Source organism: Chiloscyllium punctatum, chromosome 25, assembly GCF_047496795.1.
Source record: "Chiloscyllium punctatum isolate Juve2018m chromosome 25, sChiPun1.3, whole genome shotgun sequence".
NCBI classification, from domain to species: Eukaryota; Metazoa; Chordata; class Chondrichthyes; order Orectolobiformes; family Hemiscylliidae; genus Chiloscyllium; species Chiloscyllium punctatum.
Window position 1 is genome coordinate 41,843,292 of NC_092763.1, and position 21,589 is coordinate 41,864,880.

The 21,589-nt window shown below is 39.4% G+C and overlaps 1 protein-coding gene across 4 annotated transcripts; it reads left to right on the top strand.

The window, feature by feature from the left end:
• The first annotated feature begins 21 nt into the window (after nt 1-21).
• Nucleotides 22-21,388, top strand: cox11 (cytochrome c oxidase assembly homolog 11 (yeast)). 4 transcript variants are annotated; one of them, XM_072595136.1, is made up of 5 exons: nt 22-137; nt 4,011-4,409; nt 12,387-12,542; nt 16,047-16,172; nt 18,765-21,388. In XM_072595136.1, the coding sequence occupies exons 2-5, from the start codon at nt 4,095-4,097 to the stop codon at nt 18,945-18,947; spliced, it is 780 nt and encodes a 259-aa protein (XP_072451237.1). In that variant the 5' UTR covers nt 22-137; nt 4,011-4,094; the 3' UTR covers nt 18,948-21,388. The 4 variants fall into 4 exon arrangements, with proteins under 4 accessions (XP_072451237.1, XP_072451239.1, XP_072451240.1 ...); XM_072595138.1 differs by having other exon boundaries at nt 47-154; XM_072595139.1 differs by lacking the exon at nt 22-137 and adding an exon at nt 243-481.
• The last annotated feature ends 201 nt before the right edge of the window (nt 21,389-21,589 follow it).

Below are 21,589 nucleotides of genomic sequence, written 5' to 3' on the forward strand. Positions count from 1 at the left end.
CACGTGATCTGGAGACCTGCACATGCGCGGCGACCGGTTGGCATTCTGGGTAATGTAGTATCGCCAGCGGCTGTTCCGGAAGCTGATGTACACTTATAAAGATTTTGCTTTGTGTGAACTTCGACTGTCAGAACAGGGTATTTGTTTTTATTCTGTATGTACTTCTCATTGAGTCATACGTTCAGTCTGAAAAGCTGTGGCCTTTTAATAGTTAGGCAGAGGTAGTGGGCGTGTAACGTTTTTGAGTGTCTCTGGGCCTGGGCCTGGGCCTGGGCCTGGGCCTTAGATTAAGCTCCTCACCCTGAGTGATGAGGAGGGGCTGTGAGATTGAATGAATGGAGTTTGTAGCCGGGGTTTTGTGGGTTAGTGCAGACTACCTGTTCTCACTGGGAATTTTAATGTTGTGGGGCAGCGGCTTGGAATATTCATAACGTGGAGATTGGCCTTATTAAGTACGGTCATTCTTACTTGTCTGCTGCCAGTAAGTTAAAGTTTATTGAATCTTGAACTTCACAAGTGGCACTGAGAGCATTTCTTCCTTGTTCCAATAGCGAGTTAATCAGGCCCGTCTCCAAATTGGGTATACAACTGCAATATCCTCATGACTTTCGGGTGAGATATTAAACAGCTTTCTCAGTGAATTCGGAAACGCAAAAACTGCAGATGCTGGAATCCAATTAAACAAGCAAGTGGCTGGAAGAATACAGCAAGCCAGGCAGCATCAAGAGGTGGAAAAGTCAACATTTTGGGTATAACCCTTCCTCAGGACTAGGACTGGGTATAAGGGGAGCTGCAGATAAAGGGGGTGGGGGGGTGGGGATAGGTGAACACAGGTAGAGGGTATAACCTGGTTGGTCAATGGGAGGAATGAGCCTGACTTGTGGTCTTCTCAGTGAATACAGACAATCCTAAAGCAGTTATTTTTTGAAAAACTTAAAAGGAGTTCTACTTCCTAACCTGATCAATTAATACTTACTCCCTCCGTTAAGACCAGAAAAACAGATTCTCCAGTTTTGCATTACTAAAGCAGCTTTTCTGTAGAAGAGTCATGTTGATCTCGAAATATGAACTTTATTTCTCTCACAACTACCAGAGCTAGTAAGTTTCTCCAGCACTTTATTATTACTTTATGGAGCTTCCTTTGTGCAGATTGGTTGTGGGGTTTTCTACTCAACAAAAATGCCTCTTCTGCACTATGACTTTGTTAGCTGTAAAGTACTTTGAGGTATCTGAGCATTTACAATAGAGTTTTATAAGCAAGTACAATGACATAAATTGCTATGGAGAAACTCAGTAGGCTAGCAGCATCTGTTGGAAGAAAGCAGAGTTAATATTCTTCAGAATTTACATTTATTTCAATGCAAGAGACTTAACAAGGAAGGCAGATGAACTTAGGCCATGGTTAGGAACATGGGAATGGGATATCATAGCTATTACAGACATGTGGCTCAGGGATGGACAGGATTGGCAGCTTAATGTTCCAGTATACAAATGCTACTGGAAGGACAGAAAGGGAGGCAAGAAAGGAGGGGCAACTAGGGTTAGGGAGAATCCAAAAGGTTTTTACAAATACATTAAAGGAGAAAAGGGGAGAGAATAGGGCCCCTCAAAGATCAGCAAGGGAGCCGCAGCAGATGGGGAGATATTAAATGAGTGTTTTGCACCAGTGTTTACTGTGGAAAAGGACATGGAAATCTAGAATGTAGGGAACTAGATGGCAACATCTTGAAAAATGTCCATATTACAGAGGAGGAAGTGCTTGATATCATGAAATGCATAAAAGTAGATAACTCCCCAGGACCTGATCAGGTGTACCCTAGAACTCTATGGGAAGGTAGGGAAGTGATTGCTGGGCCTCTCGCTGAGATATTTGTATCATCAATAGTCACAGGTGAGGTGCCAAAAGAATGGAGGTTGGCTAACGTGGTGCCACTGTTTTAGAACGGTGGTAAGGACAAGCCAGGGAACTACAGACCGGTGAGGCTAATGCGGTGGTGGGCAAGTTGTTGGAGGGAATCCTGAGGGACAGGATGTACATGTATTTGGAAAAGCAAGGACTGATTAGGGATAATCAAAATGGGAAATCATGTCTCACAAACTTGATTGAGTTTTTTGAAGAAGTAACAAAGAGGATTAATGAGGGCAGAGTGGTGGGCGTGATCTATATGAACTTCAGTAAGGCGTTCGACAAGGTTCCCCATGGGACACTGATTAGCAAGGTTAGATCTCATGGAATACAGGGAGAACTAGCCATTTGGATACAGAACTAGCTCAAAGGTAGAAGACAAAGGGTGGTGGTGGAGGGTTATTTTTCAGACGGGAGGCTTGTAAGCAGTGTAGTGCCACAAGGATCGGTGCTGGGTCTTCTACTTTTTGTCATTTACATATATGATTAGGATGTGAGCTTAAGAGGTATAGTTAGTAAGTTTGCAGATGGCACCAAAATTGGAGGTGTAGTGGACAGCAAAGAGGATTACCTCAGATTACAATGGGATCTTGATCAGATGGGCCAATGGGCTGAGGAATGGCAGATGAAGTTTAATTCAGATAAAAGCAAGGAGCTTTATTTTGGGAAAGCAAATCTTAGTAGGACTTTTACACTTAAGTCCGAGGGAATGTTGCTGAACAAAGATACCTTGGAATGCAGGTTAACAGCTCCTTGAAAATAGAGTCACAGGTAGATAGGATGGCGAAGAAGGCGTTTGGTATGCTTTCCTTTATTGGTTAGAGTATTAAGTATAGGAGTTAGGAGGTCATGGTGTGGCTGTACAGGATATTGGTTAGGCCACTGTTGGAATATTCTGTACAATTCTGGTCTCCTTCCTATCAGAAGGATGTTGTGAAACTTGAAAGAGTTCAGAAAAGATTAACAAGGATGTTGCCAGGGTTGGAGGATTTGAGCTATTGGGAGAGGTTGAATAAGTTGGGGCTGTTTTCCCTGGAGTGTCAGAGGCTGAGGGGTGACCTTTTAGAGGTCTCTAAAATCATGAGGGGTATGGTTGGATGAATAGATTATGTATTTTCCCTCAGGTTAAGGAGTCCAGGACTAGAGGGCAAACATTTAGGGTGAGAGGGGAAAGATATAAAAGAAACCTAAGGGGGGCAACATTTTCACACAGAGGGTGATAAGTGTATGGAATGAGCTGCCAAAAGATGTGGTAGAGGCTAGTACAATTGCAACATTTAAAACTCATCTGGGTGGTTATATGAATCGGAAGGGTTTTTGTGGACGGGTGCTGGCAAGTGGGACTAGATTGGGTTGGGATATCTGGTTGGCATGGACGAGTTGTACCGAAGGGTCTGTTTCTATGCTGTATATCTCTATGATTCTATGACCCGAAACATTAATCTGCAGGTTTGTGTGTACTTGCTACATCAACATTTTGAACTTGCCTGCATGTTTTAAATTTGTTTCATATCACTCTTCAATGAACTTACTTGAAAAGGAACAACTGAATTATATATCTGAATCTTACTCATTAATCTAACTTATTCATTTCAACATTAATCTAAATTCCCTACTTCTTTCTGTATAATTGCTTAACCCATTTTAAGATTTTATTAATCTTACGCAAATAAATTAATGTGCGTTTAACCCATGGTGACCCATGCCAAACCCAATATTGTACCCTTCCAGTGCCATTTTATAAGGTAATTGTTTGGGGGGGAAACACTTTATCCAACTTAACCCATGCAATGTTGAACAAGTGTTTTGAGCCCAAAAAGAACTTCATCCTTTGACTTTGAATCATTGTTTAAGGTGTAATTTAATATTTCTTTTGCTTCACTAATGAAATGAAATACCTTTTTAGTGCGCTTTGCATCCTTGTTTACTGCTAACACATAACATTGATGAGAACTCTGGCCTTGTTAGTATTGTGGGACTGTCTTATTAAAAGTGGACTGCATTTCAATTTGCAAGCATTATAGCATTACTGTAGGTTATGATTCGTGTGTAATGCACTTACCAAAAAAGGGAAATGTGATAACATTTTGATATTGATTTCCAGATATAGCAGGAAGACTACTGTTTGCCATTATCATCCAAGAAGTAAAGATTACATATTAACACAACAGTCTGACTAACAATCAGTATGACGTGGTCCTGTTGGACAAGCATCTCAAGACTGTATGTCATGTCTTCTTGTCATACCTGTGCACGAAGACTACAACAGTCTGGCTCACAAAGACTGTATTCAGTATTTAATCGATATACTTCTCGGAAACCAAGTTATCTGACTTTGCAACAGCCAATGCAAGGCATCAAGAACCAAAATCCCTTTACTCGGAGCCAGGAGGAAGCATGGAGGAAGAAGAATAAAACTGTGCTCACATACATAGCGGCAACAGCAATTGGAATGATTGGCATGTCATATGCAGCTGTACCTCTCTACAGACTTTATTGTCAGGTCAGTAAAATCTTGTGTTTGTCCCTAATAACTAAGTTGATAGGATATTCAGACATTAACAAATGCAAATTACTTGTTTTTCACGCTTTTAAGTTAGTTTTATTAATTCACTTGTGGGTCATGTTTTGCTGGCTGACCAGAAATTATTGCCTTTCTGTAATTGTCGTTACGAAGGTGGTGATGAGCTACCCTCTTGAGCTACTGCTATATGTTGACCTCCAGTACCATTAAGAAAGGAATTCCAGGATTTTGACTCAGCAACAGTGAAGGCATGGCAATATATTTCCAAGTCAGGATGGTGAGTGACTTTGAAGGGAACTTCCAGGTGGTAGTGTTCCCATGTATCTGCTGCTCTTGTCCTTCTCGATGGTGGTAGTTATGAGTTTGCAAGGTGCTATCTAAGGAATTTTGATGCATTTCTGCAGTACATCTTGTAGACAGTACGTTCTATGACTGAGCATTAGTAGCAGAAGGCGTGGGTACTTGTGAATGTGGTGCCAATCAAGAAGTCTGCTTTGTCCTAAATGGTGACAAGCTTCTTAAGCATTGTTGGAGCTGCACTCATCCAGACAAGTGGGGAATATTCCATCCTGACTTATGCCTTGTAAATGGTGGACAGGCTTTGGGGAGACAGGATAAAAAGGTAAAAACAATGACTGCAGATGCTGAAAACCAAATACTGGATTAGTGGTGCTGGAAGAGCACAGCAGTTCAGGCAGCATCCAACGAGCAGCGAAATCAACGTTTCGGGCAAAAGCCCTTCATCAGGAATAAACGTTGATTTCGCTGCTCGTTGGATGCTGCCTGAACTGCTGTGCTCTTCCAGCACCACTAATCCAGTATTTGGGGAGACAGGATCTGAGTTACTCACTGCAGTATTCCTAGATTCTGACCTCTTATAGCCACTGTGTATATGTGGCAGGTCCAGTTGAGTTTCTAGTCAATGATAACTCCCAAGGAATTTGATTGTGGGGGATTCAGTGATTGTAACACCATTAACTGTCAACGAGTGCTGGTTAGATTGGCTCTTGTTGTCACTAGTTTGATAAGAATGTTGTTTGCCATCAACCCAAGCCAGGATTTTGTCCTTATTACATTTGCACATGAACTATTTCAGTACCTGAGGAATCCCAAATGATGCTGAACATTATGCAGTCATCAACGAACATCCCCACTTCTGACCTTATGATGGACGAAAGGTTATTGATAAAGCAGTTGAAGACAATTGGGCTTCGGGGACATTACCCTAGGAAAATCCTGCAGAAAGGTCCTGGAACTGAAATGACTGACCTCCAACAACTACGATCATCATCTTTTGTGCCAAGTATGACTCCATCCAGTTTGCCCTCTGACACCCATTGATTCCAATTTTGCTCAGGCTTCTTGGTGCCACACTGGTCAAATGTGGATTGATGTCAAAGGCTGCCACTGTCACCTCACATCTGGAATTCAGCACTTTTGGCCATGTTTGAATCAAGGTTGTATTGAGTCAGGATCTGAGTGGCCATGGCAGAACCGAAACTGGGCATCACTGAGCAAATTATTGCTGAGCAGGTGCTGATTGATAGCATTGTTGGTGACATCTTCCAACACTTTACGAGGATTGAGAGTTGACTAATGGGACAATAATTGGCTGGGTTGGATTTGTCCTTTATTTTTTGTGTGCAGGACATATCAGGGCAATTATCCATTTTCTCCGATAGATACCAGCTTGGCTAGTGGAGTGGCAAGTTCTGGAGCACAACTCTTCAGTACTATTGCTGGAATATAGTCAGGACCCATAGCCATTCAAGTGTCCAGTACTTCCAACTGTTATTTGATGTCATGTGAAGTGAATCAATTTGGCAGATGATTAAAATCAGTAATGCTGGGGACCACTGGAGGTGGCCGAATTGGATCATCCACTTAATGCCTCTGGCTGAAGATTGCTGCAAATGCTTTAGCCCGATCTTTTGCATTGAATTAGGCTTTTCCATCATTGTGGCTGAGGATACATGTGGAACCATCTCCTAGAGTAGTTGTTCCATTCTCCACCACCATTCCCAACTGGATGTGGCAGGACTGCAGAGCTTAGATCTGATCTATTAGTTATGGGATCATTTAGCTCTGTTTATCATTTGTTGTTTATGTTATTTGGCATGTAAGTGGTACTTTTGGTCGCTTCAACAGGTTGACACCTCCTTTTTCAGCCTGCCTGGTGCTGCTCCTGGCATGCACTCCTGTACTCTCCATTGAAACAAGGTTGATCCCTGGCTTGATGGCAATGGTTTAGTCGGGGATATGCCAGGCCATGAAGTTGCAAATTGTGGCTGCAATTGATGGATTCTGCTGCTATTGATGGCCCACAGCACCTCGTGGATGCCTAGTTGTGAGTTGTTAGATGCATTTGAAGTTTCAAAATGTGTCCCATTTAACACAGTGATTGTGCCACAAAACAGGATGGAAGTTATTCTCAATGTGAAGGTAGGACTTTGGTTCCACAAGGACTATGTGGCGGTCACTCTTATCGATACTGTCATGGACAGGTGCGTCTGCAGCTGATAGATTGGTAAGGATGAGGTCAAGTATGTTTTTCCCACTTGTTGGTTCCGTCACCACCTGCCACAGACTCAATGTAGTAGCTGTATCTTTAGGATCTGACCAGCTCAATTAGTAGGCTGTTGCTGAGTCAATCTTGATGCTGAGCATTGTAATCTCCCACCCAGAGTGCATTTTGCACCCTTGCCACCCTTATTGCTTCCTCCAAGTGCTGTTCAATATGAATGAGTACTGATTAATCAGCTGAGGTAGGACAGTATGTGGTAATCAGCAAGAGTTTCCTTGCCCATGAGATTTCAAGGGGTCCAGAGTCAGTGTTGAGAACTGCAGGGCAACTCCCTCCCGATTGTATACCACTGTACTTCACCTCTGCTGGATCTGTACTGAGTCAGAAATCAGGTTATAGTCCAACAGTTTTATTTGGAATCATAAGCTTTCAGAGCATAGCCCTTTCATCTGGTGAAGTGAGAGTGAAGCACACAGAACACAATTTATGGGCAGAGAGAGATCAAAAGATCATACAAATTTTGAGAGTGGAGTTTGAAATAGTAAGTATCTACAGGTGACCAAGAGTGTTAGACAGTGTGAGTAAACTGTCAACAGCTGAATAACAAGTGAATGGATGACCAATAATCTGACTAAATGAGGTAGAGAGATAATTACAAAAAATTAAAAATTAGGTGGTGCTGGAGATAAACTAAATGACCAGTCTGATTATAGGTCATCCCTTCACTTGTTATTCAGCTGTTTGCACTTTACTCATGCCATCTACCACTCTTGGTCACCTGCAGAGGCTTATTATTTTACATTCCACTCACATCATTTATGTGATCTTTTGATCTCTCTGCCCATACATTGTGTTGTGTGTGCTTCTCTCTCACTTCACCAGATGAAGGGACTACTCTCCGAAAGCTTGTGATTTCAAATAAACCTGTTGGCCTATAACCTGGTGTGTGATTTCTGACTTTGTCCACCGCAGTCCAACACTGACCCCTCCATATCAGGATCTGTACTGCCGGTAGGACAGGAAATATCTAGGAAAGGTGTTTGGAAAATTCTCTGTAAGGTATGATTCCATTAGTAACTTGATTTGAGTTTTTTGAGGAAGTGATAGAGAAGATTAACAAAAGCAGAGCAGTGGGCATTGTCTGTATGGACTTCAGCTAGGCATTTGATAAGGTTCCTTGTGGTAGATTTGTTAGCAAGGTTAGATCACATGGAATCCAGGGAGAACTAGCCATTGGATATAAAATTGGTTTGAGGGTAGGAGACAGGATGGTGATGCAGGGTTGTATTTTGGTCTGGAGACTTGTGACCAGCAATGTACCGCAAGGAACAATGCTGGGTCCACTGCTTTTTGTCATTTATATAAATGATTTAATGTGAATATCAGAGGAATGGTTAATAAGTTCACAGATGACACCAAAATTGGTGGTGTAGTGGACAGTGAAGAAAGTTACCTCAGAGTATAATGTAATCTTGATCAGATGGGCCACTAAGCTGAAGAGTGGCACTTGGCGTATAATTTTGAAAAACGTCAGGTGTTGCAATTTGTTAACGCAAATCGGGGCAAGACTTATACACTTAATGATAGGGTCCTGGGGAGTGTTGCCAAACAGAGATCGTGGGTTTCAGCTTTGTAATTCCATGGAAGTGACATCATAGACAGATAGGGTAAATTAGAGACATTTGGTACACTTCCTTTACTGGTCAATGCATTGAGTGTAGGATAATGGGATGTCATGTTGCAGTTGTACAGGACATTTATTAGGCCACTTTTGGAATACTGCGTTCAATTCTGTTTCCCTGCTACATGAAGGATGTTGTTAAACTTTAAAAGATACAGAAAAGATTTACAAGGATGTTGCCACAGTTGAGGGTTTGAGCAATAGGGAGAGGCTGAATAGGTTGGGGTTGTTTTCCCTGGAGTGTTGGAGGCTGAGGGGTGACCTTATAGAGATTTATAAAATCATGAGGCGCATGGATAGCTTGAATAGCCAAGGTTTTCTTCCCAGGTGGGGGAAGTTCAAAACTAGAGAGCATAGGTTTAAGGTGAGAGGGGAAAGATTTAAAAGGGACCGAGGGGGAACTTTTTTACAGAGCGGTTGGTTCATGTATGGAATGAGCTGCCAGATAAAGTAGTGGAGGAAAGTACAAATATAACATTTAAAAGGCATCTGGATGGGTGCATGAATAGGAAGGCTTTAGAGGGATATGAGCCAAATGCTGGCAAATGGGACTAGATTAATTTAGGCATGGAAGAGTTGAACCGAAGAGTCTGTTTCCATGCTGCACAATTCTATGACTCTTGTTGCTTGACTAATCTGTGACAGTTTTCCCAATTTTGGTAGTAGCCTTAGTCATTAGGAGGACTTTACGGAATTGACTGGGCTATTTCTGCAGTTGTCTTTTCTGATGTCTAAGTCGATTCCAGGTGGTCCTTCCGGTTTAATTTCTTTGTTGAGATTTTGTAGCAATTGATAGTGGCTTGCTAGATTATTTCGGAGGGCATTTGAGAGTCTACCATATCTCCGTGGGTCTGGTGTCACATGTAGGCCAGTCCAAGTGAGGATGACAGATTTCCTTCCTGAAGGACCTTTGTGAGCCAGATGGATTTTTTTTTGACAGTTGACAATTGTTAATGATCTTCAGTAGATCCTTAATTCCAGATATTCTTAATTGAAAAATTTCACTATCTGCCAAGGTGAGATTCAAGCCAAGAAAGATCTCTCCAGAAGTTTAGCTGAATTTCTAGAAAATAGTCAAACCGTCGTATTACTAAAGCCATTGCCTCCCGTGTCTTATTTTTAAAGTAAAATCGTCAAACAGCTAACTGGGCATGTCAAAGCTCGTGGACTGATATTAAATACTGCTCTTGACTGACTGTTAACAAAACTCCTTCATGGAGAGACAGTCTTGTTAGTATTAAATGATTCGCGAGATGAAGTCCAGAACATTGAGCAGCTAAGACCTGTGCTCATTGGAGTTCAGAAAGATGCAATCTAATTGAGGTATGTAAAGGAATAAAGGGGTTTGGAAAGGTCCTGAAGAAGGGCTCATGCCCAAAACGTCGATTCTCCTGCTCCTTGGATGCTGCCTGACCTGCTGCGCTTTTCCAGCAACACATTTTTTCAGCTCTGATCTCTAGCATCTGCAGTCCTCACATTTTCCCTCTTGTAAGGCAAACTAGGACAAGAGGCCATAGTTTTTGGCTGAGGGTTGGCAGATTTAAAATGGACACGAGGAAGAATTACTTCTCTCCTTGGATGAATCTGTGGAATTTCCAACCTCAGAGTGTGGTGGATGATGGGTTATTGAATAAATTTGAGGAGTTTGAAAGATTTTTAATTAATAATTGGTTAGATGGTTGTGGAGAGTGGGCAGGGAAGTGGAGTTTAAGCTGAGATGAAATTAGACATAATTGTACTGGGTTCAAGGGCCTGAATTGCCTCCTCCTTCTCCTAGTTCTTATGTTCTCATGTAAAATATTTTATAATACAAATACAAAAACCCAGAGCAATTCCCTGTCCCACCCCAAATAAATCAAATGTTGGAAATAATTGAGGGGTCACATATGCTAGGTCTCAAATGTGAGACTCATGAGACCTAGCAGAAACGATATAAGGTGCATCAGAGTTGATCATGGACAGAGTTCAGACAGAAAGAATATAGAAATCATAGAATCCCCACAGTGTGGAAATAGGCTATTTAGCCCATTGAGTCCACACTGACCCTCCAAAGAGCATCCTACCCAAATCTAACCCCCCAATCCTAACCCTGTTATTCTGCATTTACCATGACTACTCCACCTAGCTTGCACATCACTGGACACTATGTGCAATTTAGCATGGCCAATACACCTACAAGCACATTTTTGGACTGTGGGAGGAAACCCAAGCAGGCACAGCCATGGCTGGAATCGAGCCCAGGTCCCTGGCACTGTGAGGCAGCAGTGCTAACCACTGCAGCACATAGATGCATCTATTTTGTTTCTTTAAATATAATTAGCTATACCTCATTCCTAAATAGAAAAAGTAAAAACAAGAAGGTGAAAAATTCCTGGGTGAGTAAATTCTTACACACTTATGACAAACAAAAATCACTTCTCCCTAATCAGGTTCCACAGCAGCTTTTCTCCTGGAAACGTGGCCATCATTTTTCTGCAGCCAACACCAATTACTCATTTTTCATCAGTAATGATGAGCTGGAGTGGTTGTTGTGTTTACCTCCAAAAAGAACATTATTCCTGAAGTTATTTATTGTGTGCAGAGCCTTCTGATGTTGTGGTGATGCAAGATGCTGCATTGATGTTTGTCTTTTGTTAGAACGAGAAACAAAATGGTCTGCTTCATGGGAGTTCAGTATCAGTACTTGTTAAGGATAATGAGATGTAAATGATTTAGTATGTTGACCTTAAGAGTTCAGCAGAATCCGTAATTCTAATTAAAGTAAGTTTCGAATAGGAACTGCAGTCTAAAATAGTAAATCAGAAAAATAATGTTAGAATGCAATGCTCAGTACTACTTGGTCCTAAATTATACTAATAAATATGACAATACAAAAATGGAAGAACTGAAAGGAGCAGTGATATTAATTTGACGTTAAAAAGGAATCCCATTACAGTTCATGCTAATAGCATAACTGCTGGGTCAATTGTTATTTTTAATTATGAGATGAAGATCTTTGATTAAGAAAAAGTATCAAAGAATTTTGGCAGTTGTGAGTGTATGGAATTAGGTCAAAGTTTGACCATAATCTAATTAAATTGTGAAAACAGACTCAAGGAGCTAAATAGCCAAGGTTATTTGTTCCCATTAATGCTTCTTTCTTCTTAGAGTTGGGTTTAATTCTGTAAGGTGATGTCATTCATGTGTTAAAAACTACATTAAAGACAATAATGTTTTTGAAATGAATATTTACAAAGAGATGGTGATGGCAGTGATTGTTGTGAGATAATCCTTTTGTAGGACATTACATCTTTCGGTCTTGCTCAAATCAAACCCATAAAACTTTTGCCAGTAATGTTAACAAAACAAGTTAATTGGCTGACCTATTGTTAAGTGAACTCATCTCGGTGTTTAAAATAAAAGTTAGCATGGAATTTTTGTCATAGAAAATCGCAGGTAGGTTTTCAGTTTTATTTTTTTTAAAAGTAATCTTTGTGAAACTGGTGTAGTAAAAGTTAAATAATTGGAACAGTTACAATGCAATAGTGAGGCAAGGTGGTTTTACAGGTTGCAATGCTTAGACACACATTTATCTGTGATATATTTTCATTTTATGTGCCAAAACAAAAAATGCCAATTCATAAACTATCAAGGCAGATCAACTATCAGTGTTTTGGTCAACAGTGCTGCATAAAATGTTAAATATCAGAATTTCCAAACTTTAAGAAGTATTCTTCTGTCAAACATTTTAGCATTGATTGTCTATTTTCAGGCCACAGGACTAGGAGGGACTGCAGTAGCTGGTCACAATGTGGATCAAGTAGAAACCATGGAACCCGTGAAGGATCGAATCATTAAAGTCACTTTCAATGCAGATGTCCATGCCAGTCTGCAATGGAATTTTAGACCTCAGCAAACTGAAATCTATGTGAGTTAAAACAAGTAGAGCTCTTATAGATGTGAATTTGTAATACGAGCAGTGATACCAAATAAGTTCAATGATGATATATTTTCCTGACTACTCAGGACAAAAATGATTCACAGCAGGCTTTATCATTAACAGAAGAAATATCTATTTATTGTAAATAAACATTATCATTAATATAGAATCAAAGCATCGCTACAGTGTGGAAACAGGCCCTTCGGCCCAACAAGTCCACAACGACCCTCTGAACAGTAACCCACCCAGACCCATTCTCCTACTACTCTACATTTACCCTCGACTAATGCACCTAACCTGCACATCCCTGACCACTATGGGCAATTTAGCATGGCTAATTCACCTACCCTGCACATCTTTGGATTGTGGGAGGAAACCGAAGCACCAGAGGAAACTCTTGCAGACACAGGGAGAATGTGCACAGACAGTTTCCCAAGGCGGGAATCAAACCTGTGTCCCTGATGCTGAGGCAACAGTGCTAACCACTGAGCCACCATGCCAGAATAGCATATATGACAGAGAAAAGGAAAGGATTACTACGCCACAGTAATGCAATTTAAAATGTATTTTCTTAAACTCCAAAACACACACATTCATAAATAAAATAGACAAATGGCAAAATCAAAAGGATTTAAGACAAATATCATAGGTGGCAAAATATGGACAGGAAATCATTTTCTAGAGCTCGAAGTCCAGATGACAAGGGTGGGGAAATTGTTTCTCAATTCTTTGGATTTTAGCAATGATGACATGCTATTGTCCAAAGAACAGTGGTCATTTATCAAATCAATGAATGATCAGATGGGCTGAGGTCTTGTCGTACACTAGAATTGTTTCTTCTAATTGTTTTTATGTCTTTTCACTCTCAGAGAAAGGAGAGAAATATTTTTGCATTTGCAAGTTCTGAATTTTTCTGGTTGTACAGCTCTCTCAAGCCTTTAGCAAACTGCAGTTTGACAAATGTGGTCAAGCAGCTTCTCCTTAACTCAGAAATTCCTGGTGATGTTCTGAGTTAATGATTCTAACCATCTTGTTGCTCTTGGAGCAACAAAGTCTTTTATAGCTAACAATGTGCATCAATTGATTTTTCAAGTCACAAACCTTTTCTGGCATTTTGATTATGGAGCAGTCTCCAACTTTCATTCCAGTTTATAGTTCAAAAAAGAAACGTATGTAGTTCCTTATATTACCTTTGTCCCAGAAAGAATTCTGAGGTAGAAAGATCAAATTTCACAACCATTTTAGAGAAAAAGAAAGTTTCCCATCTTTATCCTAAAAGAACGCCCCTGATTTTTAAACAGTGAACTTTAATTCTGGACTAACCCGCAAACGAAACATCATTTCACCTTACCAAGACTGTTCAAGATTTTTCTAATGTGAATCAAATCCTGCCAAACCCCCTAGTCATCTAAACTTCACTGGGAGCAAGTCCAGTTTGTTCAACTCTTTTTTTAAATATGTAAAACCATTTACTTGTATCAATCTATTAAACCTCCTCTAAACTGCCTTCAACAGTCCAATTTACATGCTTTCTTAAAGAATAAGACCAAAACTTCATACATCATTCGAAATCTGGTCTCATCAATGCCCCGTATAACATCCTTTTCTTTAGTTCAATTCAAGTCATAATGAAGGCTAGTATTCCATTAGCGTTCTCAATTACCTGCATACCTATATGGTAGCCTTTTGGGATTCAAGACGAGGGAGATCCAGTGGATGTACTGTACCTGGACTTTCAGAAAGCTTTTGATAAAGTCCCACACAAGAGGTTAGTGAGTAAAATTAGGGCGCACGGGATTGGGGGCAAAGTACTAGATTGGATAGAGAATTGGTTGGCTAATAGGAAACAAAGGGTAGTGATTAACGGCTCCATTTCGAAATGGCAGGCAGTGACCAGTGGGGTACCGCAGGGATCCGTGCTGGGACCGCAGCTTTTTACAATATATGTAAATGAAATAGAAGATGGTATCAGCAATAACATTAGCAAATTTGCTGATGACACAAAGCTAGGCGGTAGGGTGAAATGTGATGAGGATGTTAGGGGATTACAGGGTGACCTGGACAAGTTAGGTGAGTGGGCAGATGCATGGCAGATGCAGTTTAATGTGGATAAATGTCTGGTTATCCACTTTGGTGGCAAGAACAGGAAGGCAGATTACTACCTCAATGGTATCAAATTAGGTAAAGGGGCTGTTCAGAGAGATCTGGGTGTTCTTGTCCACCAGTCAATGAAGGCAAGCATGCAGGTACAGCAGGTCGTGAAGAAGGCTAATAGCATGCTGGCCTTCATAACAAGAGGGATCGAGTATAGAAGCAAATAGGTGCTTCTGTAGCTGTACAGGGCCCTGGTGAGACCACACCTGGAGTACTGTGTACAGTTCTGGTCTCCAGATTTGAGGAAAGACATTCTGGCTATTGAGGGAGTGCAGCGTAGGTTCACGAGGTCAATTCCTGGAATGGCAGGATTGCCTTACACGGAAAGACTGAAGCGATTGGGCTTGTATACCCTTGAGTTTAGAAGACTGAGAGGGGATCTGATTGAAACGTATAGAATTATGAAAGGACTGGACACTCTGGCAGGAGGGAACATATTTGCGTTGATGGGGGAGTGCCGAACCAGAGGACACAACTTAAGAATACGGGGTAGACAATTTAGGACAGAGATGAGGAGAAACTACTTCACCCAGAGAGTGGTGGCTGTGTGGAATGCTCTGCCACAGAGGGCAGTGGAGGCCCAGTCTCTGGATTCTTTTAAGAAAGAATTGGATAGAGCTCTTAAAGATAGTGGAGTCAAGGGGTATGGAGATAAGGCTGGAACAGGATACTGATTAGGAATGATCAGCCATGATTATATTGAATGGCGGTGCAGGCTCGAAGGGCAGAATGGCCTACTCCTGCATCTATTGTCTATTGTCTATAAGAGCTGGAACACTTAGATCTCTCTGCACATCAAAATTCAAGAGTAATTGTCCACTTAGTAATACTGTAAGTTTGTATTCATTCTTTCAAAGTGAACAACTTCATGTTTTCCCTTTTTTTTTTGCGCCTATTTATCTGCAAAGATGGGATTTAATTATGAGCAAATCGCTATTCATAAGAACTAATACTGGAATCATGAATGTGTGTTTATATGTATATTCCGGTGTTTAAATTAACAAGATAAATTATACCTAGGAAACAGACCATGCCTGGATGTTTTGATTCCCTAGACATGAGATCAACAAAATTGTGAGACTAATAAATCCATTTGTAGATCCATGGGCATATACGGATCTTGTGCAAATGTTGTACACACTGTCGTTTGCCACTGTTTGTGAAATTCCTGTTATGTTGTCAAGGTAGCACTGTTGTATAATATGGACCATAACTTTTTTGAATAGCTGATAGGTTTCTTGAATTCCATGCCTTCGAATTAATACTCGTGCAGCAGTACTAATGAGTAAGAGAGTTATGTTATGTGAGAATGTTATCTTTGTTTTAATTTCATCCCAGGTTGTTCCTGGAGAAACAGCTTTGGCATTCTATAAAGCGAAAAATCCTACTGACAAACCAGTCATTGGTATTTCTACTTACAATGTTGTACCGTTCGATGCGGGACAGTATTTCAATAAAATACAGGTATGAATAAAATTAGTCACATGCTAGAAGTAAAAGATTTTTTAAACACTTTTGTTAAATATCATATTTTCAGTGAGAGTTCCAGATGTGGGGCAGATTCAGGTGACCTTTATTGTGATTTATAGCTCAATTACAACATACAGCAAAAAAGGCAAACCAAAAGCTTCAGAATGTCTTAAATTATACAATTTGCACTGAGAGTGCATCTCCCCTGCTTTGATTATTATTGGTCAGCAGCGTTGAGTTATCCATTGTGAAAATTGGCTCTCCAATACAGCAATTTAAGCTTGCTTCAGCAAAACAACAAAGAAATGGACAGGCTTGTCTTTCAGGATGTCTTCCAGATTCTTACCTTCTTTCCTGAGGTTTTTCACAATGGATACTATATTCAAGTAACATTTGCCAGCCATACCATGTTAACTGCCAATTAATTCAGTATTTGCCTATTATTTCTCATTACAGGAAATAGAAAAGAATATTGATTTTTGATCAGTTCCAACAAAGTTACATGACTAGGTGATTGTTAGAATTCTAATGTTAGAATTCTTTAGCTAACAAGTTGTCTTAATGTGTTCATTCAGTCCATATTTCAAAGTCTGCTAATCTCTGTATTCATTTTCTCTAGGCAGTGATAAGTGGTATTTACTGTATGAATACCGTTTGAATCCTTGTGATGCATCAGCTGCAACCTTGAGTTGCTGTTGTTAATGTTATTATCTATGTCTTATGCGTAAGCTGAATCAAGAGTTAAATGTTATTATCTGTTTTATGCACACTCAGCAACCTAGAAGTGTTACTGTTAGCCTTGTTCTGCCACACTGGCCAAGGGCAGCCGTTGGCCATTCTGTGTTTCTCAGTTATGGGCAGCCCTACCAACTTTCATGCAATCTTCTGATTTTAACTACTGTGACTACAAATGCATTTTTACTTTCCTAAGGCAGTACTTTTTATGTCATTGTGTGGGTTTGGTTTCTGCACACTCAAAGACCCTGTGCAAATACTGACACATTTCCAGGGACTGCTTGTTTGTCTTAGAACGGTGTTTAATATTAAAGACACTGTAGAAATGAAAGTAAATCTTGTGGTTTATATATTTTATTAAAGCTCTTGCCTTACACATCTCGTCTCTTCAGACCTAGAATTGCAGTTTGTTTCAACAAGATATGGTATTGTAAAGTCTATGGAACAAATATTCAAAACAAATTGCCCATCTTACTGGGTATCTTTGTATTAATTAATTTCAACGGTACCTTACAGCTATGGTTTAGCCTGGGAGCAAGTCTGCAACCATCTGGCCCTGTACATCATTTTGCAAATCGTTAGCCATTTTGCAAATTTAGTTGAGATGACATTCTCCCAGGGCCAAGCGGTGCTGGGTCAGCTCTCATTCAGTCTACAATTACTGTATCCATTGCAATCAATTGAATCATCCTAAGCACAAGGACTCCTCCCAGTCTCTGCCATTATTGGAGTAAGCAAAAAGTGAGGACACCCAGCATGATAATTCAGCATTTTTTTTCAGTCTTGTTTTAAGTAATGCTTTTCTATTTCCTTAAATTACTCTCCAATTTTTAAAAAAAAGCTTTGCAGCTCACGTATTACATCGAGTGATGCATGCAATATCTCGAGCACAAAAAAAATCACATGTTGCGTTCTCTTACACAATAGCACTAAAATATTAAAGAAAATTCACTATTCTTTGAACAATAATTTGTATGTATTACAGCCTGTAGATCTGATCTTCTAGTTTTTGTAGCATCAGAACTTTACTGTTGTAGTATAATCAAATGAAATGATAAGGTTTCATTACAATTAGCTCCACTCAGTTTTAAAATGTGATTACGTTGTTGTAATTTATGTGGTAGTCATGGATGAGGAGGGCCTCTCACCCTTTCACTGGAGAAAAAGTGCCCTTTCCCATCATCCCTTATATTTCCAAAGTGCAGTATCTAATGTTTGAATAATTTTCATTTTATTACTGTGACCTTGAAGTATTTTCCACAAATTGATCACACTTAATTTGAAGACCAGCTTCCTGAAATTAGTCTACAGTTTTCTTTTCTTATTTAAACTTCCATTATTATTACACTGTACGATTTAATTTGACATAAATATATAGATTAACCTTTTGTTTTAGCATGTTTAGGTTCCTGTTCAGTTAATTCCCATTGAGGTTGAAAAACCTAACTTGTAGGTCAGTCCTTTGGCACTAAAAATTGGTGTTGTATCTTTGCATATTCCCCAGAGTTCAAAAGTCTCTCCATCTCTGTGATTCTGAACTGGGCTCAATGATCAAGTTGTAGTTTGACCAGGGAAATGTAGAGAGAGAAACCAATGCTGTCTTTCAGGTGATTCATCAAGTAGCATTCATTATGACAATTTGTGGTACTATTTCACAATACTTGCCGCTCTTCATTCCCTGCTTCAGTATTCTTACCAAAGCAGGAGCTAAAATTGATTGAGAATGACGTTGTAAACTTAAAAGGTGGAGATATAATGGTAGTAGAATCCTTTATCCCTTCTATATGCTTGATCTAATATGTGTTGGTAAAAGATCTACTAACTTTCATCTACAATGCCTCTTTCTTTCAGTGTTTCTGTTTTGAAGAACAACGGCTGAATCCCCATGAAGAAGTGGATATGCCAGTTTTTTTTTATATTGACCCTGAATTTGCAGAAGATCCAGGAATGGCACGAGTAGACACAATCACACTCTCTTACACATTCTTCGAGGCAAAAGATGGTCAGAATCTACCTCTACCTGGATATAATTAACTAAAAAGTGCTTTGAAGACCAAGTTAATTTAAAGTGTTATGCTGATTTACAGTGTACCAGATGGTTGCACCAGTAATACTCAATGTTGTGATTCCAAAAGAAGTGATTCGGGCAAAACAATAAAATAACAAACAATAATTTCATAGGCATACAAGACAATATGAATAGAAATCGAAATGAAGAATCAAAGAATAAAGACTTTGGAAAGTGCATAACCAAGCTTGAAATTCAAAGGAATTTCAAAATATTTTCCAAGATTGCAACAATCTATCGTGCAAACATCTTGGTAGGAAGTTGGGAGGTTGAATGTTTCTCTCTCTCTCTCTCTCGCCACCCCTGCTGATTTTCTCCAACATTTTCTGTTTTTATTTCGGATCTGCAGCAACCATACTATTTGCTTTCATCTGGTTAGGACCTTTGATATAGCTTTTCATTCATGCATTAACAGTTATAATTTCAATTAGAAAGTATTGAAAATGTTTTTCCCAATTCATCAATGTAATAATAAAGAAGGTTTGTGGACTGGATACCATTAGTACATCTGATAAATGTACACCCTAACTATGTGTACACCCTAACCATGTACACCCTAACTATGTACTTCCAATTAGATATGAATAAATTGTTTTGACATAGTAGACATTAACTGAGATCTGACTATAAAGTTACCAAAGTTGGCAACTGTATAGTTCAGGAGTCATGACTTTTGCAAGAGTTAGGCAAAATGGAAAGGTGGAGGGTTACCCCTAATAATAAACAGAGGGGGGAAACTGCAGTGGAGAGAAAGGATCTTGAAAAATCAATACCTAAAATCAATTTGGGTGTAAAATTAAAACAATAAAGGTCAAAAATCGTGAAGTGGTAATTAAAGTTGCAGTGTTGGACAGATTATATAGAAGTACCCAGGGAATTGAGCATAATATATAGTTTGCAGATAATATAAAGGTAGGAAGAGGATGAAAAATTTGCAAGGGGGTATAAATATATTAAGTGAGATGGAGAACAACAAAGCAAATGGAATATAATGCAGAGTAGTGAGAAATTATTCACTTTGGTGGGAAAACAGAAAAGCAGAATATATTTTTAGTATTGGTAATCAGATGGAAGTCAGTGATCTTGTACACAAGTCACAAAGTTAACTTGCGAATCAGCAAGAATTAGAACAGCATGTTGGCCTTTATAATAAAGGTGTTAGAATTAAACATTTTAAAAAAAATTCTTACTGCAGTTACATAGAGCCTTGAGCCCACACTTGGCGTACGTTGTGCAGTTTTGGTCTCCTTACCTAAAGAAGAATATATTTGCCTTAGAAGAGGTTGGAACAAACATTCACTAGACTGACTGCAAAGATAAACTGATAGTCTACTTAATTTTTCCCAATACGTCAAAGCCTATTATGGCTAAATTTTAGATGAATAAGTGCTCTTCTTAATTGAAATGTGGGAACTGCTTAGAAAGTTTGACTGGATAGATGCTAGGAGAATGTTTTGCCTGGCTGGAGTGCTTAGATTTAGGAGACATCGTCTCAGGCCAAAGGTTAACAACAACCTATGACTGAAGTGATAAAACATTCTCATTCAAACAGTTGTGAATATCTGGAATTGTCAACTGAAGGGAAATCCTCAGTTGTTGTGTACATTCAAGGCTCAGTTGAGTATTTGTGTACTGAGGGTTTGAAAGGTGTCTGAATATTATTGGAAAGTAGAATTGAGATAGAAGTTAAGTCATGATCTCCGTGATTGGTACAGAAGGCTCAAAGGAATAAATGACCATCCCTTCTGCACAATGTTCGTTTTTATATTTTCAAAACATTCTGGGCATATTAATATTTTTATAAACATAGCTGATGTAGGTGTTGTTTGCTTTTAATAAGCTTAAATTTGCTTGTCTTAACTGAAGTATAGTTTTGAGTATTATACTGTGTTTACATTTTTCTAACTAGATTGATCACCTTTACAAGATATTAAGGAGCAGATTGAGTAGAGAGAGAGGAGTTATTTCTGTATTTCAAGACTATAGGTCACAGTTTCAAAACAATAGTCTGGCCTTTCAATAATGAAAATATACAAACATCCCAAGAGTGATTTGAGGTTCAGAACGCTCTCCCATAAACAGTAATTGGAGCTGGGACACTTGTTAAATTTAAATCTGTGTTTGATAGATTTTTGTTACCCAAAATTATTAAGGGATTAGAGGCAAAGATAGGTTGTGGTACAGATAAATCATGACTTTGATTTCTCTCCACTGCCCCTGGACCTTAAATGTCAACATTGTACCTTGGCAAACAGAAACAGGCGCTGTACTTGACATGGGCTGAGAATGTTTTAAAGTTAACAACTGCTTCTGCTTTTAATGCTTCTATTTTATGTAATTATTTCAAATTTTCTTTTTAATTGCTACTCTACCTTAGTTGGATATATTGGCAAATTAAGCATTTATTGACCCGACTATGAGACTCCTCTTTTTCATTTAGCTTTTGCAGCAACATTGACAGATTATATATCTCATCCATTTGATGCTTTGTGCATGGACCAATTTATGCTTTAAATCAGCCTACTATTAGAACATAGAAGAATACAGCGCAGTACAGGCCCTTTGGCCCTCTATGTTGTGCCGATCCAAGCCCACCTAACCTACACTA